The sequence below is a fragment of the Neovison vison genome, chromosome X, assembly GCF_020171115.1.
Source record: "Neovison vison isolate M4711 chromosome X, ASM_NN_V1, whole genome shotgun sequence".
Lineage (NCBI taxonomy): Eukaryota > Metazoa > Chordata > Mammalia > Carnivora > Mustelidae > Neogale > Neogale vison.
Genome location: NC_058105.1, coordinates 111,619,536 through 111,644,442, shown reverse-complemented (window position 1 = coordinate 111,644,442; position 24,907 = coordinate 111,619,536). Strand labels below are relative to the sequence as shown.

The 24,907-nt window shown below is 39.9% G+C and overlaps 1 protein-coding gene across 2 annotated transcripts in view; it reads left to right on the top strand.

Moving 5' to 3' along the window:
• POLA1 (DNA polymerase alpha 1, catalytic subunit) overlaps positions 1–24,907 on the top strand; it is a 303,690-nt gene that overhangs the window by 14,046 nt on the left and 264,737 nt on the right. For both annotated transcript variants that reach the window (XM_044234364.1, XM_044234365.1), the window contains 13 exons: positions 1,933–2,048; positions 2,514–2,576; positions 3,675–3,767; positions 4,198–4,285; positions 4,573–4,774; positions 4,863–5,041; positions 10,669–10,781; positions 11,534–11,650; positions 12,854–12,928; positions 13,818–13,956; positions 15,112–15,266; positions 20,762–20,846; positions 24,398–24,459. In XM_044234364.1, the coding sequence (XP_044090299.1) occupies positions 1,933–2,048; positions 2,514–2,576; positions 3,675–3,767; positions 4,198–4,285; positions 4,573–4,774; positions 4,863–5,041; positions 10,669–10,781; positions 11,534–11,650; positions 12,854–12,928; positions 13,818–13,956; positions 15,112–15,266; positions 20,762–20,846; positions 24,398–24,459 (1,487 nt within the window). The remainder of the gene's footprint in view (positions 1–1,932; positions 2,049–2,513; positions 2,577–3,674; positions 3,768–4,197; positions 4,286–4,572; positions 4,775–4,862; positions 5,042–10,668; positions 10,782–11,533; positions 11,651–12,853; positions 12,929–13,817; positions 13,957–15,111; positions 15,267–20,761; positions 20,847–24,397; positions 24,460–24,907) is intronic.

Genomic DNA, 24,907 nt, shown 5'->3' with positions numbered 1-24,907 from the left:
TCCCAGGACCCCGGGATCATGACCTGAGTCGAAGGCAGAGGCTTAACCCACTGAGCCACCCAGGCGCCCCTTGCCTTTTTTTTTTTCTTAAGATTTTATCTATTTATTTGACAGGGAGAGATCACAAGTAGGTAGAGAAGCAGGCAGAGAGAGAGAGAGAGAGAGAAGCAGGCTTCCTGTTGAGCAGAGAGCCCAATGTGGGACTCGATCCCAGGACCCCGGGATCATGACCTGAGTCGAAGGCAGAGGCTTAACCCACTGAGCCACCCAGGCGCCCCTTGCCTTTTTTTTTTTTTTTAAGATTTTATCTATTTATTTGACAGGGAGAGATCACAAGTAGGCAGAGAAGCAGGCAGAGAGAGAGGGAGAGAGAGAAGCAGGCTCCCCAGTGAGCAGAGAGCCCGACGTGGGACTTGATCCCAGGACCCTGAGATCATGACCTGAGCTTAACCCACTGAGCCAACCAGGCACCCTGCCTTTTTTTTTCTTTAAGAGATGGGGGGTAGAGAGAGAGAGAATCTTAAGCAGGTTCCATGCCCAGCTCAGGTTGATCTTACAACTCTGAGATCATGACCTGAGCTGAAAGCAAGAGTCAGAGGCTTAACTGACTGAGCCACCCAGGTACCCCGGAACTTGTCTTTTTATTAAAGTCTAGGATATTCTTATGTTAAAAATTTTGATTTTTAATTTATTCGGTGTTTATACTGACTTCTTTACATATGGGTAGCCAACACTACTTATTAAAAAGTCCATCTTCTCCCCAGTGATATGAGATGCCACCTTTATATGTGCTAAATTCCATAAGTAATTTAGTTTTTTCTGGATTTGATTTTCTATTTCATCTGGTGTGAGTATTCTTATGCTGCTACCACACTATATAACCTATTCATTCTAGGTCTTTTTGAGGTAGAGACTTCTCTGGAATGAATCTGAAAGAGAGAGTAAAACTGACAGTATTAGAGGAGTTTGTAGGTGATTTACACATGGCCATAAGAGAAAACATGTGGCACAAATTGTTCTTTACTGAGTGGATGTCTCTGTGCCATTTAGTGTTGTGACAACATATTGTGTGTGTGTAGTTGCTGTTCCTCATAAGGTGGAAATTAGGATGCTATACTATCATGACTGGTAATCCTATTTCTTCACAGTTAGTTTTCCTGTCAGATTCAGGACAGCACTAAAAAGATGATCTCATGAAGGCTGCTATACTAATCCCTTGGTTCCAGATGAGCTTGAGCATTTTATTTCTCTTGGAAAAAAAAAAAACAGACACAACCCCCTCCCGACCTTTTAACAGGATTTTTATTCACACTAATGATAGCCATTAAATAATCCCACTTAATAACTTATTCTGATATTTAACTAGTATTTCATCAGTTTTTTTCCTGCTAAATATATACATATTTATTGTCAAGCCATTGCAAAACTGTCATACAGTCCCTTCTCATAGCTCAGGAGTAGCTGCGTTCTACCTGAGGCATCTGGTGAGACTGTACAGGGAAGGTCTTCTCTGGAGCAGCTACCATGGTATCTCCCAGCCTGGGTTCACCAGCCTTCTACTTGCGTGTTGTCTGCCTTCTGTCCACCTATCGGTAACCAGTGCTATTTCATCAGTTTTCAAAAGATTTTTAACATCTTTACACCCAACGTGGGCCTCAAACTTACAACCCCAAGATTGAGAGTTGCACTCTCCACTGGGCCAGCCAGGAGCCCTGTCACCGGTTTTTATATTAACATTTAGCCTAAGTTTTCTGGAATTAAGCTGTTTTTAACAATTCTTTCCTGTGTACCATATATAAAATCTCATTTTGTATTTTGAATTCTTTATGTTTTTCTTCTCATTCTCCTGTACAGAGGGCAGGTGACTTGGCTTTTAGTTTCCCATATTGATTTTTCCTGGTGCATGTTTATAAATCAGTTATATTCCAACAGGAAAAGATGATAAAGCACGTACCAAAGACAGGAGGAATGTAAAGAAGGCTGCGGTGACAAAACCAAACAATATCAAGTCAATGTTCATTGCTAGTGCTGGGAAGAAGACTGCAGATGTGAGTTTTGTAATTTTCTGATATTTTGTCTTTTCTTTTGAGAAGTAAATTCAGTATTTGATTGTATAGGCAATAGGTGCTCAATGTATTTGAGCTCAGCTATTTCAGTTGTATTTTCCTGATTTTAGTCACAAAAGTAGATGTAGATTTCCGGGTGAATTTAGGAACCTCATTGTTTGGAACTTGGAGATAGAAAAGTGAATGAAAAGCTGCACGGACAGTGTGTTTGTTTCATTGATTTGCTAGCAGGAGGATCATGAAATGAGGGTAAAAACAGGATGCAAGCTCTAGGTTTAGGCATTAAATGTACACAGGTGATTGTTAAGATCTGTGAACAGTAGATGAGCACTCAAGACTGAAGAGGCAAGGACTGACTGGTTGGGTTCTTCGTTTCACAGACACGTGGTCTGGGTAAAAACATGAAATGCAGGGCTTTCTCATTCTACCTCTCTTTATAATTTCCAGAAAGTGGTAGATTTGTCCAAGGATGATCTGCTAGGTGACATTCTACAAGATCTGAACACTGAGGTAAGTCATTCTCTGGGAGTTGTCAAATATGCAGGGGTCATAGGCTGAAGAAATAATTCAGTAATTTTATAGAACAGACTTGCTAGAATTTAAAACAAAAAAATTTAACGACAATACCACTGTATACACCCAAAATAATACCCCACAGAGGAAAATAACCCCTTTCCGAAACAACTCTCCAAAATGGCTTTCTTACCACGTTAGGTGAGTAGTTTCCAGCTGTTACAAGTTCTGCAATTATGTCGATGGGGCTACGTGGGGATGTGTTTGAGATAGTATGAATACACACACGAGTCAGTCTTGCGAATGCCCACTGCTTGTGTTCAGTTGCTGCAGTGTATGGTCCCGAAATAGATTGATACCTGTCAGTCTGCACATTCGGCTGGGAGATCCTCATCTTGAATTCAGAGAGGGAGTAAAGGGCAAGAGTCAGTGAGCTGTCCCGGAGAGAACTCAGACAGGCTCAGCTGCTCTGGGAATTTGCATTTGGGCTATTTCACTAGGACTAAACAGATTAAGGGGGGTTTCTTTCCAAGTAACCCTTGATTAAACCAACTAACACCAACACATGTGGCTCTAGCTTGACAGTTTTTATTTCATTAATTAATTAATTATTTTTTAACAGATTTTTATTTATTTATTTGTCAGACAGAGATCACAAGTAGGCAGAGAGGCAGGCAGAGAGAGAGGAAGGGAAGCAGGCTCCCCGCTGAGCAGAGAGCCTGATGCGGGCCTTGATCCCAGGACCCTGGGATCATGACCTGAGCTGAAGGCAGAGGCTTTAACCCACTGAGCCACCCAGGCGCCCCTCTAGCTTGACAGTTTTTAAATGCAATATCCTGGAAGGGTAGGGGGAAAGTATGTTAAGTTGTAAAAAGAAAAAACTGGTGAGATGTGGACTTAATATCTATTCTGGTTTTCTCGTGAGTCTGTGATATTGTTGCTATAGTAACTACAGTACATGAACATAGATCTGCGGGGGGAGCAGGGAAGGAAAAAAAAATGCTTTGCTTATTGGGCCTTAATGGGGGAAGAAATGCACTTTTTCTGTCTGTGGAAAGCCAAGCATGGCAGGGAATGTCTTATTCCTCCCTTTAGAAACCTCAGATAACTCCACCACCTGTAATGATACCAAAGAAAAAAAGATCCATTGGAGTGTCACTGAATCCTTTCTCTGTGCACACCCCCAAGGTAAAGTGTGTGGAAATGCCTTCAATCTTGATTTATATTATTGCTTAAAACTTAGTTAGTTGATTTTCTATATGAGGGAAAAGCTTTTGAATTTGTTCTTGATTTTTGTTTTAAATTAGGCCTCCTGTTTCATTATATAGTTTCATGTATTTCAAGAATAGCCTGTGCCTGGTTTTTTCATAGTAAATTTTTAGTAACTAGTATGTTTATTATAGGTATTACAGCAGTGCTAAATGTAATAATTTTCTTCCTGGAAACAAGTATTTTTTTGTAAATGTAGGTAACAGTAAAATAATGGAAGCTGTTATGTTAATAATACATAAAATTGTTGTATAAGTGGGAACTGTCATTTTCTCTGGTCAGGGTAGGATGGTTGCATATTTTTTTGGTATGCTGGTCTAACTGACTGAACATTTAAAAATATTTACAGGTAGTTCCTTCAGGAAAAACGGCTTCCCCTGTCTTAAGGAAGGAGCCTCCATTAACTTCAGTTCCCCTTAAATGTGCTGAATTTGCTGGTAAGTCTGACGTCAGGCAGACCTACAAGGGTAGTTGCAAACTGCTGTCAGAAATGGAGGCACCATGAAAGACGAAGTGGAGATGATTTTGAAGCTATTATGGTAGCAGTTTCAGTTGTGGCAGATTTGAATCCACAGCAGTGAAAGTTAAAAAACATCCAGTTTGGAGATGGAAGAGAAATGCAGATGCAGTGTGGGAGAAAGGGTAGGCTCCTATCGCCGTGCTGGGGAGGCCTTTGTGTTCCACGGCAGCAGTACATGATGGGAATGTGTGATGACGCCTACAGGAGAGCCAGTGCCAGCGTTGTGTGTAGATGACAAGGAGGACTCAGGAGCAATGGATTTTGAAGACGGTGACTTTGACGAGCCCATGGAGGCTGAGGAAGTGGATGTGGAGCCTGTGGCTGTCAAGACTTGGCACCAAGAGAGTGAGCCAGCAGAGGGGGTGAAGCATGAGGCAGATCCTGGGAAAGGGACCACGTCCTACTTGTAAGAGCATTTTATGACGTTTCTGGCAAGTCGCACTATAAATTATTCTGTTGGATTTTGAAAGGTTTTCAAAATGTAATTTCTGCAGGGGAAGTTTTCTCCCAGATGTTTCTTGTTGGGACATTGATCAGGAAGATGATAGCAGTTTCTCAGCCCAGGAAGTCCAAGTGGATGCCAGTCACCTCCCACTGGTAAAAGGAACAGATGAGGAGCAAGTGTTTCAGTTTTATTGGCTGGATGCTTATGAAGATCAGTACAATCAACCAGGTAATCATATGTACCTCTTTAATACAGAATAGTGCCTTTCCCTTAAGTGGCTTAGTTATTATAGTTGACAAAGACTCTGTCCTCACGTACGTGTGTTGTAAGAAAGCACCACTCTTCCATCGTAAAGGATGCGAGCAGCCCAGGTGGAGAGGAGTTGTGGTGTGAATAATCCTTAAACACTTTTTTTTTCTGTAAACCAGTTATATGTGATTTTGGAATGTGTACTTGTAGTTAGCCTTTGATGTATCTAAAGTTGTAGTTACACATTTTATTTTAAATGGAATCAGTCAGTAATGTGTTTCTTTATTTAGCACATTGGACACCTGTTGTGTGCCACGCACTGAGATGGCATGAAAAAGCTGGACAAGTTCCCAGTCCTAATGGAGCTTATATCCTAGTGGGGTGGGAGCTGTGGGGGGAATGGGCAGTAATTAAGGTAAGTTGATAAATGGTGTGAAGGCATTTAGTAGGGGAATGGCTGAGGAAGGCCTGTCTGAGGAGAGTGCCATTGGGCTGAGATTGGAAGCCCATGCTGAGCTGAGGAAAGAGTGTATCAGCCTGAGGAAACAGTGAGCACAGAGGCCTGGAGAGAGAAGGGAGGCCTCTGTGGTTGTAGCACAGTCAGTCAAGGGCCAAGATTGGTAGAAAATGAAGCAGGAGACAAAGGCAGAGGGCAGGTAATGAAGGACCTTGAAAGCCATAATGAGGAATTTAGATCTTACTATAAGAGCAGAGGGGGATTTTAAATGCTGGTGGAAGGGTTGGTGGTCATATGGTTGGGTTTACAGTTTAACAAGAGCCTTCCAGTTTGTGTGGAGAATGGTGTGTTTGGGGTTGGGTGGGGGTGGAGACTGGAACCACGCTAGTGGGGAAGCCCTGGAGATCAGTCAGTTCAGGGCAGGCATGCTAGTTACTTGGCCTAGTGGTGGCTGTGGAGAAGGAGAGGAGTGAATGCATCTCACGTGGATTTTGATGTGAACCTGTTGATGGCTTGATGTGGCAACTGACAGGAGGGAGGAATCACAGAGGATTCCCAGATCCTCCTCCAAATGAACTGAAAATGTGAATTCTGACTCAAAGCCAGGAGGCACTCTAGTTTCTTTTTGTAGTCCTTGAGCCCTTCACTGCAGGGCTGGGCATGCCAATGTATGTTGGATTAATATACCATACATATCCTGAAATAGAGTTAATATACCATACATATCCTGAAATAGAGTTGCCTTTATTCAGATCCATGTCTGGGTATGAGGGTAGATGCAACTGTATTTTTCAAAGTGGTTTCCTCGAGGCTGCATCTGGTGAAAATAGAGTGTCCGTATAGCAAGTGAATGAGTAAGAAGAGTTAAGTATTAACCATCAGACTTGAAGACCAGATTTACCTTAAAGATAATCCGGCATTGACTAACTGGAAAGTTGTTACTGTCTCTGTGAAGGTGGGGGGCAGAAGCATTAATAGGCTTCAGCATATCAAATGCACAGGAACACGTACACAGCTATTTGAGTAGCAAACTGCCATGTCTTAGTTTCACAGGTAAAGAATAAGCCATCTTAGAAATGGTATCTACTTTAGCTGTCACAAGGTAATTTGGTTAGATCCTCTTACCTCCTTGCTTACCTCTTTGCTACTCACCAGTGGAAGGTAGAATGGTAAGTGGGATTGCATGAGGCTGAGCAAGTATTTCCCATCAATTGCTGAAACCCTGGCCTGCCCTGTTGTATGGCTTCAAGGGGACACCATTTTCACATGCGTTTCATGTGTTTTAGGCTTCCTGGAGCACAATGACACTGTGGGGCTTGCTAGAGTTGTGTGATGTGGTGGGCCTGCCTTTCCCAATGCTAATCCCTTTGCTGGATTTGCTCCATGCTGGGTTTGATTCCCTGTCCTGGCTAATAGTTCCCTCAAAACTGAAAATTGGGAGTAAGCCTTGACTGCCCCTCTCCTTCACTTTCCTCACCAAGTCTTTTTAGTCTTCCCCTCTGAAAGTAGACAAGCTGTCTTCTCTCTGTAGTTGCCTCTGATTCCTTCTTGCGTACTGAAACCATTGCACCAGCTTCCTAAAGGATCTTTTAGCTGTCATCCCCTCCATTGCAGCCAGGATTGTTCAGATGGGTGACACTGATCACATCATTTCCTTGTTTAAAAAAAAAAGAAAAAAAGAAAACTCCTGTGTGGAGTTTTACGGGTACAGTCCAAGTTTCTTAGCAAGGCTTCAGATACCTGCTGTGTATGACTTTTGTGTTCTATAGATAGTTCCCTGTACCTGTTGTTTTTGATACTGTGTTCCTTTACTCCTTGTGTTTGGCTCAGCCCAGATGTGTCATGTCTGGGAAGTTTTCCTAATCCTCCAGACTGGCCTAAGGGCCCTTTCCCTGGTACCCCATCATACCCTTTCCCATCATAGTGTTTGTTACATTATTTTATAAAGATCTGATTCTGAATTTTTCTTGTCCCAAACCCTTTTATTTAACTCCTGGATGGCTGGGACCTTTTCTTTTCATCTTCTAGTACAGTGCCAAGCACATAGTAGGGATTTAATAAATGTTCATTGAAATAAACCACACAGTGATTGACAGCCCTGTGCATGATGCACATGAAAGGTTTCAGAGCACCAGAGGTGCATTCACTGCTCTTGTTGAAATTACCTCGTAAAGCCTTACAGGGCTGTGGGGGAAGAATAGGTAACAGAGATGAATGTTGCACCCCCTCCACGTCAATCCATGTACAAAACATCAGAATGCACAGTGTCAATTGCCAAGGATTAGAACCTTAAGAAACAACAGTCTTCTTTCTGTCCTGTGTAAAAATGAGTTTATTTTTTCTACCTTTTGTTTACTGGTTGATACTCTTACTTAAAAAAAAACAAAACATTGTTTTGCAGGACAGGGTCTAGTGCTGCACCATCCACTGTGGTACCATATATGTCTACATGTAGCTCTTTAAATTTAGATTCAAATTAAAATGAAATAAAATTTGGGGTGCCTGGGTGGCTCAGTGGGTTAAGCCTCTGCCTTCGGCTTAGATCATGATCTCAGGGTCCTGGGATCGAGCCCCGCATCAGGCTCTCCACTCAGCAGGGAGCCTGCTTCCTCCCCTCTCTCTGCCTGCCTCTCTGCCTACTTGTGATCTCTGTCTGTCAAATAAGTAAATAAAATCTTTAAAGAAAATAAAATGAAATAAACTTTCAAAATCAGTTTCTCAGCCAGTAGCCACATTCTGAATGCTTTAATAGCCACATGTGGCTAGTAGCTACCATATCTGTGGATGACACAGATAACAGAACAATTCTGGCATCACAGAAATTTCTAAAGGCTAGTGCTTGGCTGTAGTAGTTGGTGTTGGAGGTTAAGATTGAGTATTAGGAAAGCAGCCAGTTTATGGTATGTGTCCTTACCGAATTCCTGTTACTACCATAGTCGAGGATAGGCCTTTCCAACCACTATTGGGAAATATTTTGCATTTGAAAGAGGTAGTAGTCTGTTATTGGCCTGTCTTCCAAATGCAATGGTAAAAGGAAATTTCTAGTGCTGGAATAATCCTCAGACAATCTGGTCTAGTTACAGAGGAGGAAGCTAAGGCTCCAAAAGATAAAGTGAGCAGCTGTTAGTGGCAGAGCTCTGGGCTTCTCACCCTCAGTCCACTGTGCCATTCTGCGGTGCTTCTTAAGCTGTGTCCTCTGTGATTGATGCCAACGGGTTAAAAAGGATGGCTTGTTAAAAAAAAAAGTCCTTTAATCTTAGGGGGTTGAACAGTTTCATCATGATAGCAGGTAATGATCACTGAGCTTTGGTGAAATCAATGCTGCTAATAAAAACGAAGTACTCCCAAAGACCCTGTTATTGTGTCTCACTTTCTTACAGATTCTAAGTAAGTCAGTTGTTGCTGAATGCTCCATAATTATGAAAAGAATCTTACTCTTTGCATATGGGAAGATATCCTGTCTTCATTATGACTTTTTCAAGGTTGAATAATCCTGACTGCACCTGGTTTCAGCTAGTAACTTTGGGGGAAATGTAATCTTTGTTTACCATGATCTTTTTGTGGCAAATGAGGCATAAACAGTGTCAAATGTGTGCATGAAGTGTGATATTAGTTTGACTGTAAAATGAGCTATTTGAATCTGTGAATCCAATATTAGGGTCTTTATTTTTCTTTGCATGGAATTTTGTTTTTTCGTCTCTAACTGTTGTGAGGATGACTTTTAATTTTCTGAGCTCCTGTGATTTTTTTTTCTTTTTTAATCGTTCCCCCACAGTCCTCCCTTCCCTCTCCCCTTCTTTCCCCCACCCCAGCTGATAATCACACAACTCTTTTAAGAATTTTAATCATCTGCAGAAATGAAAATTTTTAGATGGTCTTATTTCTACTAGAACGAGTGACAAAAGGAAGCACTGATGAGCTATCTTGTGAAACTGGAGTAATTGGCCTTGTGAACAGTAGCCTTTGCATGTGCCAGAATTTTCTTAGTGTCTCAGACAAGTGGCTGTGTTGAGTGGCTATGTTGATTACTGCTAATTATGCTCAGAGCTCTGGATTTTGCACAGTGGCCATCTCTTAGGTTGACTATCAAATCTCTGGAGTCCTTTCTTGATGTCCAGTGATTTGATATCTATCTAGAAAGGCTTGTTTTTACTTTGTGGTATATATTACATAAGAATCTCAAAAGGGACATGTCTGCTGGTTTGGTTACTAGAACATTTGTTACACAGAAATTGAAGAGCAAGGAACGAGACGAGCACTACCTATCCAGATTTTTTAGTTGTCTATGAGGTGGAAAGGGTAAAATAGGAGATAAATAGTTGAACTGTATTATGAGGTATTTATCATTATGTGGAATAAGGTATATGAGATCTCTTACGTTTTTCCCCAAATGCAGTTTTACATGTAGAAAAATACTGATGTACCATACAGAGTTACTGTTACACATGAATGTTAATTTTTATTCGTGAGTACAAGTGCTAAAAAGCGATTTAGTCTTCTCACACTTTATAAGAGGTTTAAATATGAGATTCATTGGCGAATAGTTTGCTTTTTTTTTTTTTGTTTCTCTTAATCTGGGTAGTCCCAGTTCTGGGGAATTTTTTTCCCTATACTGACCTTGGGTTGCTCTGTAATTTCTGAGTTATGTTTACACTGACCTGGGGGATGTCTTTGCAATTCCCCGAGGGGTTTCTGCACTAACCTGGGGTGTCTTAGTAGTTTCCCAAGTGTGTCTACTTGGACTTGGGATGTCTTCCTAGTAAGTGAGGTTAGTCTGCACTTACCTATGATGTCTCTAATTCTGGGGAACATGTTCATACCAAGTTAGAGAATCATTCTATCCCCTGTATTCTCAGTGGTTAACAGGTTTTACTAGTGTGGTATTGTCACATGGTTTAAGTACTGAGTAAGTGGACTACGCTTGTGGAGTGGGGAGCAGATACAAATTTACTGTAAAAAAATGTGTCATAAAGGCAAGATACTAGATTCAGGGACGTGGGCATGTAATGCTTGTCATTTTAATTTGCAAAAAGTTTTTGTTTTAATGATTTCTAAATGTGTGGACACATTCAGTGAGCCTATATATTGCCCCTTTAATATGATATAATTGAAATGTTTCTTTTCTCATGGTTTTCCCTTACTCTTTTAGGTGTGGTTTTCCTGTTTGGCAAAGTTTGGATTGAATCCGCCAAAACCCACGTGAGCTGTTGTGTCATGGTGAAAAACATCGAGCGAACACTTTACTTCCTTCCCCGAGAAATGGTGATCATTAGTGATTAGCCTCTAATTCCCAGTACCTTGTATGTTCTGCCACCAGCCCTCTTCTTCAGTGGGGCTGTGACTTCTCCACAGCCTTGGTGCTGCTTTCTTGCTGGCTGACTTGGAACCACTGGTTGTCAGCAGCTCCTTTAGAGGTTGGAAAAATAGAGAATGGAGTAAAACCATGGTTTTTTTGACTCGTTAGAATGTCAAAGTGTGAGTTTTAGAATATAATAGTATCTTTTCCCCCACCCTTCATTTTCCTAGTAATCATGGTTGGGAGTGTATGGCTCAGAAACGTGACGGCATTTGGGTGTGTTGTCCTGCTTCTGCTCTGCAGGCAGCAGTACCAGTTCCTCCACGGCTGTTAAACTGGCTCAGGCCCATTTGCTCCTCCTTTTTAAATTGGGGCTTCCCATCCACACTCCCCTCCCAAACCCAGTCTCTCCCCTGAGATCTCAGCTGAACTGTGAATCTGAAGCTTCTTGGTCAGGATTTACAACTCTGCTGTCCCATTTTTTAGAGTCTGTCCTTATCTGATGTGCTTTTATGATGCCACTGGGAAGATTTGGGCACTGGTTTTAGTCCGTTTTTGGGGTCTGCTGCTATCTTTGAACTCCTCTATCTAGACTGTTCTTTTAAATGTTTTAAATGGCTGAAGGTGAAAACTGAATTGGACTTGGGTTTCTTTTGTTAAAAAGATCTCATGTACAGATACTTTTTCTCCCTCCCCTCTCCTCTCTGTGGGAGAGCAGAAAATTGATCGAAGTACAGGAAAAGAAACAGAAACTCCAGTCACAATGAAGGATGTTTATGATGAATTTGATGAGAAAATAGCAGCAAAATACAAAATCATGAAGTTCAAGTCCAAGGTTTGTATTTGGTGATAATTTTTTCCCACTGTTTATTAGTTGTTTGTTCATTTCCTGACTTATAAAATAGTTCTTGTATATCTTTGTGCAAAATGTCTTTTTTGTGACTATAATCCATTGGATGGAAATTTCATAGATAGCCATATAAAATTAGTATGTAAGATTTGTAAAAAATACTTTCTTTCTCTTTAAACTAGACAGTAATTTTCTTGAGTTTGAATAGAAAGGTAACACATAGCAAAGTAATTGTTTCCAATCCTTGTAGCATATCTTGTGTTCTTTCTGAAATGGAGAAGAAACTCTTCTGATTTTGTTTTTATTAGTTATTGACAGGTTGTTTTGGTCAGAGGGTTAAGGTTTTATATTTAAAAATTGGGGACTATCATGCTATTTCTGATAGGATAAAAATCTTTTATTTGTGTGTTACATATTGATCGGTCTTGATTTGAGTGTGATAAATGATACCTTTGGCCATCATCATAGGGGCTTGTAACTCAGCATAATTTTAACAGTGATTGCAGCAAAGGGAGAATTGAGTTGCTGAAGGTAAGGTTAATCATCTTAACTATTTGAGCTTTGAATTATGGCTGATGGATCAGTTCTGTCAAGTTCTGGAAGTAGTGTGGTATAACGGTGAAGAGCATAGGTGCGGAGACCACACTGCTTGTGCTTTAAGTCCTAGCCATATGACTTTGTAGTATGTGACTTTGGGTAAGAGATGAGTGAGTTCTCTGGGCCTGTTTGTTCACTTAGAAATGGAACCCTATTTCAAGAGTTGTTGGAAGAGTAAGCCCCCAAATTCTTACTAGGTGATTAGAACAGTCCTTGGCACTTAGTAAGCACTCAGTAAATAGGAGCTATAATTTTAATGCTAATATTAATTCTTCTAGCAAGTTGGTGTTGGTTAATATCAAAGAGTAGCAAGTGATTGAATACATTAACATTATAAAAATCTTTAATCTTTTATTGCCCTGCTTGAATGCAAATATTTCTAAGTTCTGTAGTGTCCAGGAGAAGTCTTTTTAGCATCTTGTCACTGGGTGTTTTAGTCCCAGTGGAAAAGGGGAAAGAGTGCCCATTTGGCTTTCTTTACCTTTGTGTTCCATAAAGATACTAGATTCAAGGACATGTGCATGTAATGCTTGTCATTTTAATTTGCAAAAAGTTTTTGTCCTAATTATTTCTAAATATCTACTTACCCAGCCAGTGGAAAAGAACTATGCTTTTGAGATACCTGATGTTCCAGAAAAATCTGAGTACTTGGAAGTTAGATACTCGGTAAGTCAAAGAAAATTACTGGGTTTTGGTTGAGCATGACATTTCTCTATTTTTGAAATTTCAGCTGGCTTTCAGTTAGGAGTATCAGCAGGGATCCTCAAGCCCACGGTTCATTCAGGTGGACTTACAGTAATGAATAATTAAACTGGGTAAAATTAATTTGAATATATAGAATACTGGTTGTACTGCCTTTCTTGGCTTTCAAGTGTGCATCTTTAAATAAATAAGTTGAAACTGCACAACTTGCTTGTCAAGTGGAATGAATGCCACATGATGGAGTTGAATATCATTAGTCTGTTGAAGGGTCCCTTCTGAGCAGCAGAAAGGTGAGAGAGGAACATCAGTAGCATCGCTGTAGTGCTGCTCTTGCTCCCCTGATAGGCAGGGTCATTGCTGTGGGATGTTAATTAACTGGGCCTTAACCTCTTTTTACCTTTGTTATAGAGTTCTGATCTCACAGTGTTGGAAAAGGGAAACTTTTAAGAAATGTTTCTGACAGTGGTGATGAAAAGTACCATAGAAGCATTTTAAATGAGTTCCACTCTTGCTTTTATTCTTCTAATGGAGTGGTACTTATTTGGCTATTCTTTATCTGTAAGGCATGTACAGCTCTGGACAGAAATCCTCTTTTGGGGGAGCTTCTTGGCCTATTTTTCTTCTAATGGATGCCATCAAGATGCATTATTTTGTCATTGTGAATTGTTTTTGTGTCCTACTGTGAATTGTTTTGGATTTCATTTGTTGCAAATTACATTTCATATATATCAAAGGGGTTTCTTCTGGTGGTTCGTAAAGAGGCCTTTGTTTATTTCAAATATAGACTTTGGAAGATGTGAAGTAATAGTTTTAAACAAAAGGGCTTTTTTTTCTTCTTCTTTGCCTTTTTCAGGCTGAAATGCCACAGCTTCCTCAGGATTTGAAAGGAGAAACTTTTTCTCATGTATTTGGGACCAACACATCCAGCCTGGAATTGTTCTTGATGAACAGAAAGATCAGAGGACCTTGTTGGCTTGAAGTGAAAAATCCACGTAAGGGAATATTTACGTTCAGAAAGCCAGATTGCTGATAGAGGCGATTTTTAGTAGTGAAGGAATTGGTTTCTGTATTTCAGTGCATCTACTTCCTTTTTTATGTTGTTTTCCTCAAGGTATTCTTTGAGTGACTATAGGGAATATGTTTGGAGGCATTTGATCGCTGTGGTGCCTGGCATTTCAGTGGGAGGGAAGCCTTCGTGAGCCCAGGTGGTCGTTGGCATGCATCCCTCTTTGTGCTGCTGTTGGCCTGTACTTCTGGCTGGTGATGCCCACCTCCTGTATGTAGTGGACTGCTGGCCTCGGAAGGAGGGGAGGCATCACTGCTGGAGGCAGCTAGTGCTCTTTGGTTATTTACCTCCTGTTTTCAGTATTTACATCTGTGATACCCTGTTTTGGCTTCTTGAATCTCTTAAAAATGTTTTATGATTCCTCCAGGGTATTTTTGTTTTTTGAACCTATTTGGGGTCCTGGGTTCTTCAGAAAATCAGAGGAAAGCTGTGGACCTTTTTTCCCAGGAAGTTGAATATATGTGTATACATGCATATGCATGCGCACACACATGGTTTTGCATACAACCCAGTAGCTGGGTTTATTTTTAGTTAGATGTTGTAATAAGACATTCTTTTTGGGGCGCCTGGGTGGCTCAGTGGGTTAGAGCCTCTGCCTTTGGCTCAGGTCATGATCCCAGGGTCCTGGGATTGAGCCCCGCATTGGGCTCTCTGCTCAGCAGGGAACCTGCTTCCTCCTCTCTCTCTGCCTGCCTCTCTGCCTACTTGTGATCTCTGTCTGTCAAATAAATAAACAAAATCTTTAAAAAAAAAGACATTCTTTTTTTTTTAAACAAGATTTTATTTATTTATTTGACAGAGATCACAAGTAGGTAGAGAGGCAGACAGAGAGGGGGCGGGGAAGCAGGCTCCCTGCAGAGCAGAGAGCCCGATGTGGGGCTCGATCCCAGGACTCTGGGATCATGACCTGAGCCAAAGGCAGAGGCTTTAATCCACTGAGCCACCCAGGCGCCCTGTAATAAGACATTCTTATTAGAATATGGGGTTCATGACTATCTCAGTTAATCACAGATGTCTTAATTATAGTAGTTGTTCTTTTTCAGCAAATGGCTATTGATCTCTTGTATCTGTTCTCTCTCAGAGCTCTTGAATCAGCCAGTCAGTTGGTGTAAAGTTGAGGCAATGGCTCTGAAACCAGACCTGGTGAATGTGATTAAAGATGTTGGTCCTCCTCCACTCGTGGTCATGTCTTTCAGCATGAAGACGATGCAGAATGCAAAGACTCATCAAAATGAGGTAAAGAAATAGGGCAGATGTGTGTATCTGTGCTTTAGATTCGGTGCTAGCTTGGACTTTGCAACTGTTCTACAAGGGGTAATTGTTCTTTCTGGAGGAGAAAGAATACTAATGCACTACCAAACTCCATTATGGAGAATAAATTGAATTTGTTGGATGTTGGAGTTTTTCTTTAAAGACTTAAATTGCTGCACTTATTTTTATTTTTTGTTTTTTGAATTTTTTATTTTGGTGAACTTTAAGTGGACTTGGAATAATATAATGAAGTCCTATATCCTTTTACTCATATTTAGCAGTTAGGAAGATTTTGTCACACTTGTTTCCCCCTCTCTTGCTTTTCCTGTTGAAGTATTTTAAAAGCTAAGGTCAGATGTGTAATTTACCATTGTATTCTTTGGTATGCATCTCTCAAACCATGTACTCTTTCTTATAGATACAGTTATTGCATTTACTAACTATACCAGTGATACCTTGATACCATCTAAAATACTCAGTCCATATTCACGTGATTCTGTTTATCAAAGATATCTTTCTTTATTGAATTATATTTGACATCTCTCAGTTTCAGGTGTACCACATAGTGATTTTATGTTCTTATGCATTACAAAATGATCACACGATAGGTCTAGTAACCATTTGTCACCATATGAATTATTACAATATCACTGGCTCAGAAATGTTTTACCAGTTGGTTTACTTGAATCAGGATTCATATAAGATTCACAGATGGTGTTGCATTTTTGTCTCTTGAATCTCTTTTAAATGGGAGCAGCGCCCTCAAACCCTTTTTCCACTGACATTGACTTACTTAAGAATCATTGTTGTCTCATAGAATGTCCCATTTTCTGTGTTTGCCTCCTTATGTCATTGGACTTCTTCCTCTATACCAGGTGTTGGCACAGTATGGCCTGTGGGCAAATCCAGCCTTTCCATCTGTTTTTGTAAATAAAGCTTAATTGAAAGACATTGTGTCTATTTGTTTACATATTATCTGCAGTTGCTGTAGAGTTAATAGTCATGACTTAGGCCATGTGACCTGAGAGCCTAAAATACTTAGTATTTGGCTCTTTACATGACAAATGTGCTGGCCCCTCCTAGTTGATGCTAAACAGTTGATTAGATTCAGTTTTGACTTTTTGCGTCAGTATACTCTATAGGTGGTATGTATTTCATACTGCCTTATATATCAGCAGGTATATAATATCTGGTTAAACCACTGTTAATGGGGCTATGATTGATTAGTGGGTTCAAGTTTTCATCTATAGGAGGGTTTTTTAACCTTTGCACTACTAATGTTTTGGGCTGGATTATTCATTGTTGTGAGGGCTGTCCTGGGCATTGTGGGATGTTTAGCAGTAATGCTGGCCTCTGCCCAATGCCAGGTAGCACCCCTCTCCCCTACTTGCGACAACCAAAAAGCCTCCACACATTTCCAAGTGTCCTCTTGGGGTGGAGACCCAAATTGTTCACATTTGAGAACTACTGGTCTAATAACCCCCCCTTTATTTTTTACCTGAATTAATTATTTCATTAGGACTTGTAAAACAGATTTTTAATTATGTCATCCTTTCCATGTTTATTAGTTAAACATGTTAAATATTAGAGCATTTGTTAGTTAAATTTTTCTATAAAATTAACTTTTCTTCATTAACCAGCACTATTTGGTTATGCTGCAGTAGATCATACAGATGAGGAAAGATGAGTTCAGTGTGTACTTCTTTGTCTTCCATTGCCAATTTTCTGAGTAGGAAGTTGGGGGCCTGCGTTACATGCAGTGTTGACCACTAATTTTTTTGTTTATTTTTGTTGTTACTTATATTTTCTTTCCTTTTTTATGGAATATTATGAACTCAGAGGTTTTATATTTATTCATTGCCATCATTATTACTGTAACTTTTGATGCTTAAATATTTCTTTGGTCAGTGGGGACGTTTTATTGTTCACTTCTAAATCCTTTTGACATTGAAGGGAATTTTAAAAAAAAATTTATTTGGCAGAGTAGGCAGAGTCAGGCAGAGAGAAAGTGAGGAGGAACCAGGTTCCCTGCCGAGCAGAGAGCCCAATGCGGGACTCCATCGCAGGACCCTGAGATCACCACTTGAGCCGAAGGCAGAGGCCCAACCCACTGAGCCATCCAGGTGCCCCGAAGGGGATGTTTTTTAACAGCAGCCTTTTTGGCATTGTTTTTACTCTAAATTTTTTTTACTATGTGATTGGATCTTTTAGTAATAGTTAATATAGTAGATGGACATAGTTAACAGTTAAGTGTTTGGAAAAGGTTTAATTAGTTAAAAAAAAAAAGTACCCATCTTCTAGCCCCCAGAGTGAGGTTCTCAGTACCGTTTCATAATAAAGGAAGTAGGGGTTCGTGGAGAAATGACTGATTCAGGGCAGAGGATTCCAAGATAAGCCTGAAATATCTAGTTATACTAGAAAGCAAGGACAATATTAAATTCTACTGAAGATGTGTCAGAAGGGCCCAGGAGTCAGCTTGGAGAGTTTCCTAATGACCAAAGATGGGACAGTTTGAGTATGGATAAGGATAGGAATAGTAGATTGCAACACGTGAGTTTGCACTGATGGTCTAAGCACTAACAACCCTGCATTGGTCAACTGTGAAAGCAGCTAGGGAACCAGCTCATTGGTTTGAAAACTGGTAAATAAGGGGATTGACTCTAGCATTTCTCTTGATCTTTTTGAAGTCATTTGTACCTCAGGTAACCAAATAATCAATCAAGGGAAGTTTCTTTGCATTGAAGTTTTCCATCCAAGAAATGATGAAGGAAAAACTGAATATTGCCACTTTGCAGTCCCTAATGAAATAGTGGATCAAGCAACCAGTGGTTGCTAATAGAACTGAAAGAGAGCTAACCAGACATGATGTGCCTGTGCTGATAGAAGTAATGACTAAGTAGCACCTGTAACGTATTCATGCCAAAAACCTGAATGTGATTTGATCAGGCCTTTAGATCTAAATGTGAATTCCCTGGCAGTACAGAAACAGGAAAGTGTTAAATGTAAGTGTTGGGGTACCTGGGTGGCTCAGTGGGTTAAAACCTCTGCCTTCAGCTTGGGTCATGATCTCAGGGTCCTGGGATCGAGCCCCGCATCGGGCTCTCTGCTCAGCGGGGAGCCTGCTTCCTCCTCTATCTCTGCCTGCCTCTCTGCCTACTTGTGATTTCTGTCTGTCAAATAAATAAATAAAATCTTTAAAAAAATACAAGTGTTACTGGAATACGAGCAGCAAAATCAATACTATGGGGCACTCTATAGGATGAATGACCCAGTTTCTTCAACAAATGAGTTGCAGGGAAATAATAGGTTGAGAGGGGTTGTGCCTATAGTTCTACATATCAACCAATTGCAAAGTCTGGGCTTACTCGATAAATAAAATTGGGATTGTTGGAACACATGAAAATTTGAATCCTACCTGGGTATTTAGTGATGTTAAGGAATTACTGTTAATTGTATTAGCTGTGCTTGTGTTACATTTTAGAAACTTACTATCTTTTAAAGTAGTGATTCTCATTAGGGTGAGATTTTGCCCTTTAGGGGACACTTGGCCATGTCTGGAGACATTTTTGGTTGTCACGACTTGGAGGTGGAAGGCAGTGCTATCGGCATCAAGGGATGCTGCTAAACCTGCCCAGTGAACAGAACAGCCCCTGTAACAAAGAGTTATTTGGTCAAAAATGTCCTAGTGCTGAGGTTGAGAAACTTTATTTTACAGATAGATACATTCTGGAATATTTGTGGGTAAAGTGGTAGGTCTGGATTTTGCTTCAAATAATCTGGATGGAGGCAGGAAGCGGATAGGGATATTGATGAGTTGATAACTGAAGGTAGATGATGGGTATATGAGAGTTGATTTTGCTGTTTTTTCTCTTAGTAAATGCTGAGTGAGAGAGTGAGTGAATGAATGAATACGAGAGGCATTCTGCATCCCTAAGTAAATTAGATGGCTTCCTAAGGATTTAGATTACTTGGTTAATAAAGTTGTTGACTCGGCAGATGTTTCTAAACCATGTACTAGTGTGATGGAATGCTTGTGACTCAAAAGACAGAGGAGACAGATATCAGCCTAATAGCAGAAATAGATATAAAGCTTACAAAGGATCCATGTGCTCTGGATAATATCTAATAAAGGAAGGTGCCCTAGGCTGGGAGGCCGGAGAAGTGTCACTGGTTAGGGAAACTTCTTGGGATGCTCTGAGGGTCAGCCCCTGTGGAAGAGTGAAGGCAGCTGGCCTGTCGGTGGGCGAAAACTGCGTTGCGGTTACAGCAAAGGTGTCAGCCAGTCCCAGGGAGCTCAGGCAGAGCGACGACCTTCAGAATTGCTCTGAATTCAGATAAGTGGTTTGGGCGATTGTTACCAGTTAACAGCCCTTCTCCCTTCTGAGGCACTAACTAGATAGTGGGTGTAGTTGCCCCCCAGACAGCTTCCAAGAGACTCCTCTGTGAGTGTCAGCCTCCAGCTCTCTTTGTAGTTGGGAAAATGAAGGTCCTTTTCCTGAAGAGGACTTCTGGGTGACACACCTCAGTGTCCACTTCAAAAGTCGTTTCTGAAGAAGTAGGATGGACCTTGAGTACTGGTGGTTGAGTAGGAGTTAACTAGGCACAGAGAAATGGTTTCTTTTTCCTCCCCAGGGGCAGCAAGCTTTCTCCAACACAGTGCCAGGGGAAGCTATTGTTGGTATCAGCACAGAAACAGGGAGACCACTTAGGCTCTTCGATGAACAGGTTGATATAAAACATTGAAATCTGGATATGAACATATAAAATTTTAGACAGAAAAGTCTCCTAATAATCCCAGCCTTCAGAGATGACTACTATTAACATTTTTGTATATTTCTTTTCTGTCTTCTTTCTCAGAGTATTTTATTAAAAAGCTAGGATTTTATTATAGATGTGATTTGATTTTCTGCTTTTTTCTAGAGTTTCTCCTATACCTGTACTGTTTCTAATCACAACAGCAGTACTTGCCATTCACACAAAATTTAGGAAGTACCAATTTTTGTTGTTAAAGTAGTTTCTACACCTATCTCAACTCTAAGATCTTGATCCACATGCTCTATTGACTGAGGCAGCCAGGCGCCCCAGAAAATACAGATTTCAAAAAAAGAAAATGAAGAATACCCACAATTCCTCTTCCCCAGCTTCATCGTGGTTGGCATCCTCCACATTATTGGTCATGCATATCTATAGCTTTAGTTTTTTTTTTTTAAGATTTGAGTCTTTAAACATCACTTGCCTATTTCTTTTGAGATCCCTGGCTAGGAGTCCAGAGTCCTGGGTTCTGGTTCCGGGTCAGAACTTCTATTTTCACCTTTTATTTTCTTTGTTTTTTGTTTGTGTAAATACTTTCATAATAAAAAGTTAAAAATATTCATATGGATGAAAATGTTTATCTTTTAATATTCTTGGTAGTTTTGATGAAAATGCAGAATGCATAGTAGGCATTTGATAAGTGATCTTTTTCCCTCCTTTATCTGCAGATTATTGCTGTGGCAGCTTTGGTCCATCACAGCTTTGCATTAGATAAAGCACCCCCACAGCCTCCCTTCCAGTCACATTTCTGTGGTATGTATATTTTTTAGCTGGTCTTCTAATGGCTTGATTTTAAGTTTTCTTCCTTTTTCTCCAGCTATTTGATCAGTAACTCTTTCTTTTGATGTTTTTAAGAGTAGCTATTACATATTGTTAAAGAAGTTTTCTTTTTCATTTTTTTGTTAGCTGTGGACACTGAGTTTTATTGGATTTGTGGATCCTATTCATCTGGTTTATTTTGTTTAAGGAGCAGAAGTTGAGAGGCAGTTTGACATTTTTTTTTCTGTTCCAGTGGTTATTTTATTGGAATATTCTACTTTTTTTTCCTGGGTCAGAATTACGCTATCACTATTTCTTTTTTATGATGTCTTTCTAAAAGTCTGTCATAGAAGCCTGACCAAGTTTTCTGTGTGGTGAGACAGTATGTCCAGGCATAAATGAATGTCTGCCTATTTAGGAGGAGTTACAGTATATCAAATTAGATCTGAGTTTGCTCTGCATAAAATTCAGTTGGTGAAAAATGTTACACAGGAACCTGCATGCCATGAGTCAGTTTCCAAAGAGCATTCTGACCTATTTCATGTTGAGACCTTAGCCGGCTAAATAACTTTTTAAATTTTTTTTTAAAGAAAAGGGCATAATACTATTGATCTATTATATTTCCTGAAATCTTTTCTAGCCTAGAACCAACAGTTAGATGGGGGCAGCATCTCCTGTCTGATTTTGTGGGTATTGGGGTATTGGGAAAGGAGGACTAGGAAAACAAGTGGAGAAGGGAACAACATGTATTATTAGTATTGCGAAGTTTCACTCTTAAAGTGGGGTGGAATACATAGAACAAAAAAATGGTGAGAATACTCCGGAAAATATGTGGAAGAGAGCAGTTGTGAGCTCATCTCAACACGCATTTATTCACCTGCTCTGTGTATGTTACCGTGTGAACAGCTGTTTTGAGTGGCGGTGAATTTACAGTGAGGGAAACTGGTCATCTTTATCTTTCTAACTTGGAAAAGTTTGCCGATCCTTCATTGTATACTGGTCAAATCTTTGGTGGTGGGGGGATTCCCTTTGGGCAAGACTGTTAAACATCCTCCATTCTGACTTAGATGGGTAGAAGATGTTTCATGAAAGTAGTTTTAAACAATTATAGGGACTTAGGGTTCTGTGCATGACTATTCTTTTTTGTTTAATCAATCTTTTAAACTTTATAAAAATTGAGGTAAAATTGACATGTAACATTATTTTAATTTCAGGTGTGCAGCATGACAGTTTGATTATTGTGTGTATCATGAAATGATCACCACAATAACCCTAATTAACATCTGTCATCATAGAAAAATGGTTTCTCTTTTGATGAGAACTTTTTTTAAAAAATTTATTTATTTGACAAACAGATCACAAGTAGGCAGAGAGAGAGAGGAGGAAGCAGGCTCCCCGCTAAGCAGATAGCCTGATGGGGCTCGATCCCAGGATCCTGAAATCATGACCTGAGCTGAAGGCAGAGGCTTAACCCACTGAGCCACCCAGGCGCCCTTTGATGAGAACTTTTAAGATTTACTGTCATGACAATTTTCAAACATGCAAGAGAGTATTACTAACTATAGTCACTGTGCTGTACATTACATCTCTGTGACTTATTTTATAACTGAAGTTTGCACCTTTTGACCCTCTTAACCCAGTCCCTCCTCTATCCTCACATTCCATCCCACTTCTAGGAACCATCAGTCCATTACTGGTATCTATGACCTCATTTTGTCATTGTTTTTTTAGATTGCACATATAAGTGAGATCATACAGTATTTATCTTTCTTTGTCTGACTTTGCTTACCATAATGCCCTTCATGGTCTATCCATGGTCTATCCAGGGCAAGATTTGTGACATTTCATTCTTTTTTATGGCCAAATAATAATCTGTTGTATAAGTATACTACTTTTCTTTTTCTGTTCATCCATTGACAAGGACTTAGGCTGCTTCCATTTCCTGGCTCTTGTAAATAATGTTGCAGTGAACATGCGGGTGCAGATATCTTTTCAAGTTAGTGATGTCATTTTCTTCAAATACCCAGAAGTAGAATACCTAGATCATAGCGTATATTTATTTCTATTTTTTTTTTTGAGAAACCTCCATACTGCTTTCCACAGCGGCTGTACAGTTTGCATTCCCACTAACAGGATACAAGGGTTCACTTTACTCCACATCCTAGGCCTAAGGTGGAACTTGGACTTACGATCCTGAGATCAAGTGTCACATGTTCTACTGACTGAGCCAGCCAGGTGCCCCTCTTGTCTTTTTGATAATAGTAATTCTGACACATGTCAGATGATATCCCTGTGCGGTTTTGATTTGCATTTCTTTGATAATTGTGATGTTGACCACTTTTTCATGGACCTGTTGGCTATCTGTATGTCTTCTTTGGAAAAATGTCTATTCAGAACCTTTGCCCATTTTTTTTAAAAAGTAGGCTCCATGCCCAGTGTGGGGTTTGAACTCATGACCCTGAGATCAAGAGTCACTTGTTCTACCAACTGAGCCAGCCAGGTGCCCCAGCATTTGCCCATTTTTTTTTATTATGTTATGTTAGTCACCATACAGTACATCATTAGTTTTGATGTAGTGTTCCATAATTCACTGTTTGCCTGGAACACTCAGTGCTCCATGCGATATGTGCCCTCCTTAATACCCACCACCAGGCTCAGCCATCCCCCCCAGGCCTTTGCCCATTTTTTAGTTGGATTGTTTGTTTTATTGCTATTGAGTTATAGGAGTTCCTTGTGTATTTGGATATTAACCTCCTATCACATACATGATTTGCAAATATTTTCTCCCTTTTGTTAGGTGACCTTTTCATTTTGTTGATAGTTTCCTTTGCTGTGCAAGAGCTTTTTATTGTGATGTAGTCCTGCTTGCTTATTTTTGCTTTTGATGCCTTTGCTTTTGGTGTCAAATCCGAAAATCATCACCAAGACCAATGTCAGGCAGCTTACTGCCTGTTTTCTTCTAAGAATTTAATGGTTTCAAGTCCTTATATTCACGTCTTCAATGCATTTTCCTTTAGTTTTTGTGTATGGTGTGAGATTGTGGTCCAGTTTCATTCTTTTACTTGTGGCTGTCTAGTTTTACCATTTAGTAAAGAGACTTTCCTTTTCCCATTGTATATTCATGCCTCTTTTGTCAAAAATTAATTGATCATGTATGCACGCATTAATTTCTTGGATCTCTGTTCTGTTCCATTGATCTAGGTGTCTTTTTATCTTAGTACCATACTGTTTTGATTACTGCAGCTTTGGAGTATAGTTTGGAATCAGGGAGCATGACGTCTCTTGCTTTGTTCTTCTTTACCAAGATTGTTTGGGCTACTCGGTGTCTTTTGTGGTTCCATAATGAATTTTAGGATTGCTTGTTCTGGCTTTCCTTTTGAGGTCCAACAACATGACCAGTGGAAATACTTGGAACTCTTAACTCTTTAGAGGTAGGGGGTATTTGTTTATATTTAAGACAGTTTCCATTTGGAAACACGCAGCATGTGTGTACTTGAAATTGGACTAAGAAGGTGATGGAATCTTTATTTTTTGCCTTCTTATAGTTGTGTCTAAACCAAAGGACTGTATTTTTCCATATACTTTCAAAGAAGATATTAAGGAAAAGGTAAGGAACTCATCATTTATTCATTTTAAATATGAAACATCTATTTGTTTAGGAAAAGAAAAAGAGGATGGTGTGGATTAGTAGAATAGGCTATTTTATGTGTTAATTTATTAGATCTGTTCTTGCTACATTGGACTATGGCATTTAATCCACTCAAAATGTATTAGAAATACGAAAGTAGAAACATCATTTAACAATGTTTAAATGTTTGGCCCCCTGAAAATAATGAGAAAATAATGGGTATGCTCAAATCCTCCTTTAGAGAGCTTAAGTGGAAATATTTCCAAAATGCATGATCATGTGATTACTGTTTTGATGAAGTATTGGGTAGAGCTCCTTCCTCCATCCTCCAGCTTGAAGAAAGCCAAGTGAAGTTGGGAATACTGTGGATAGTAAAGGGGACACATTTTGGAAAGATCGATATCAGCTAGCCAGAATTGATCAGTGA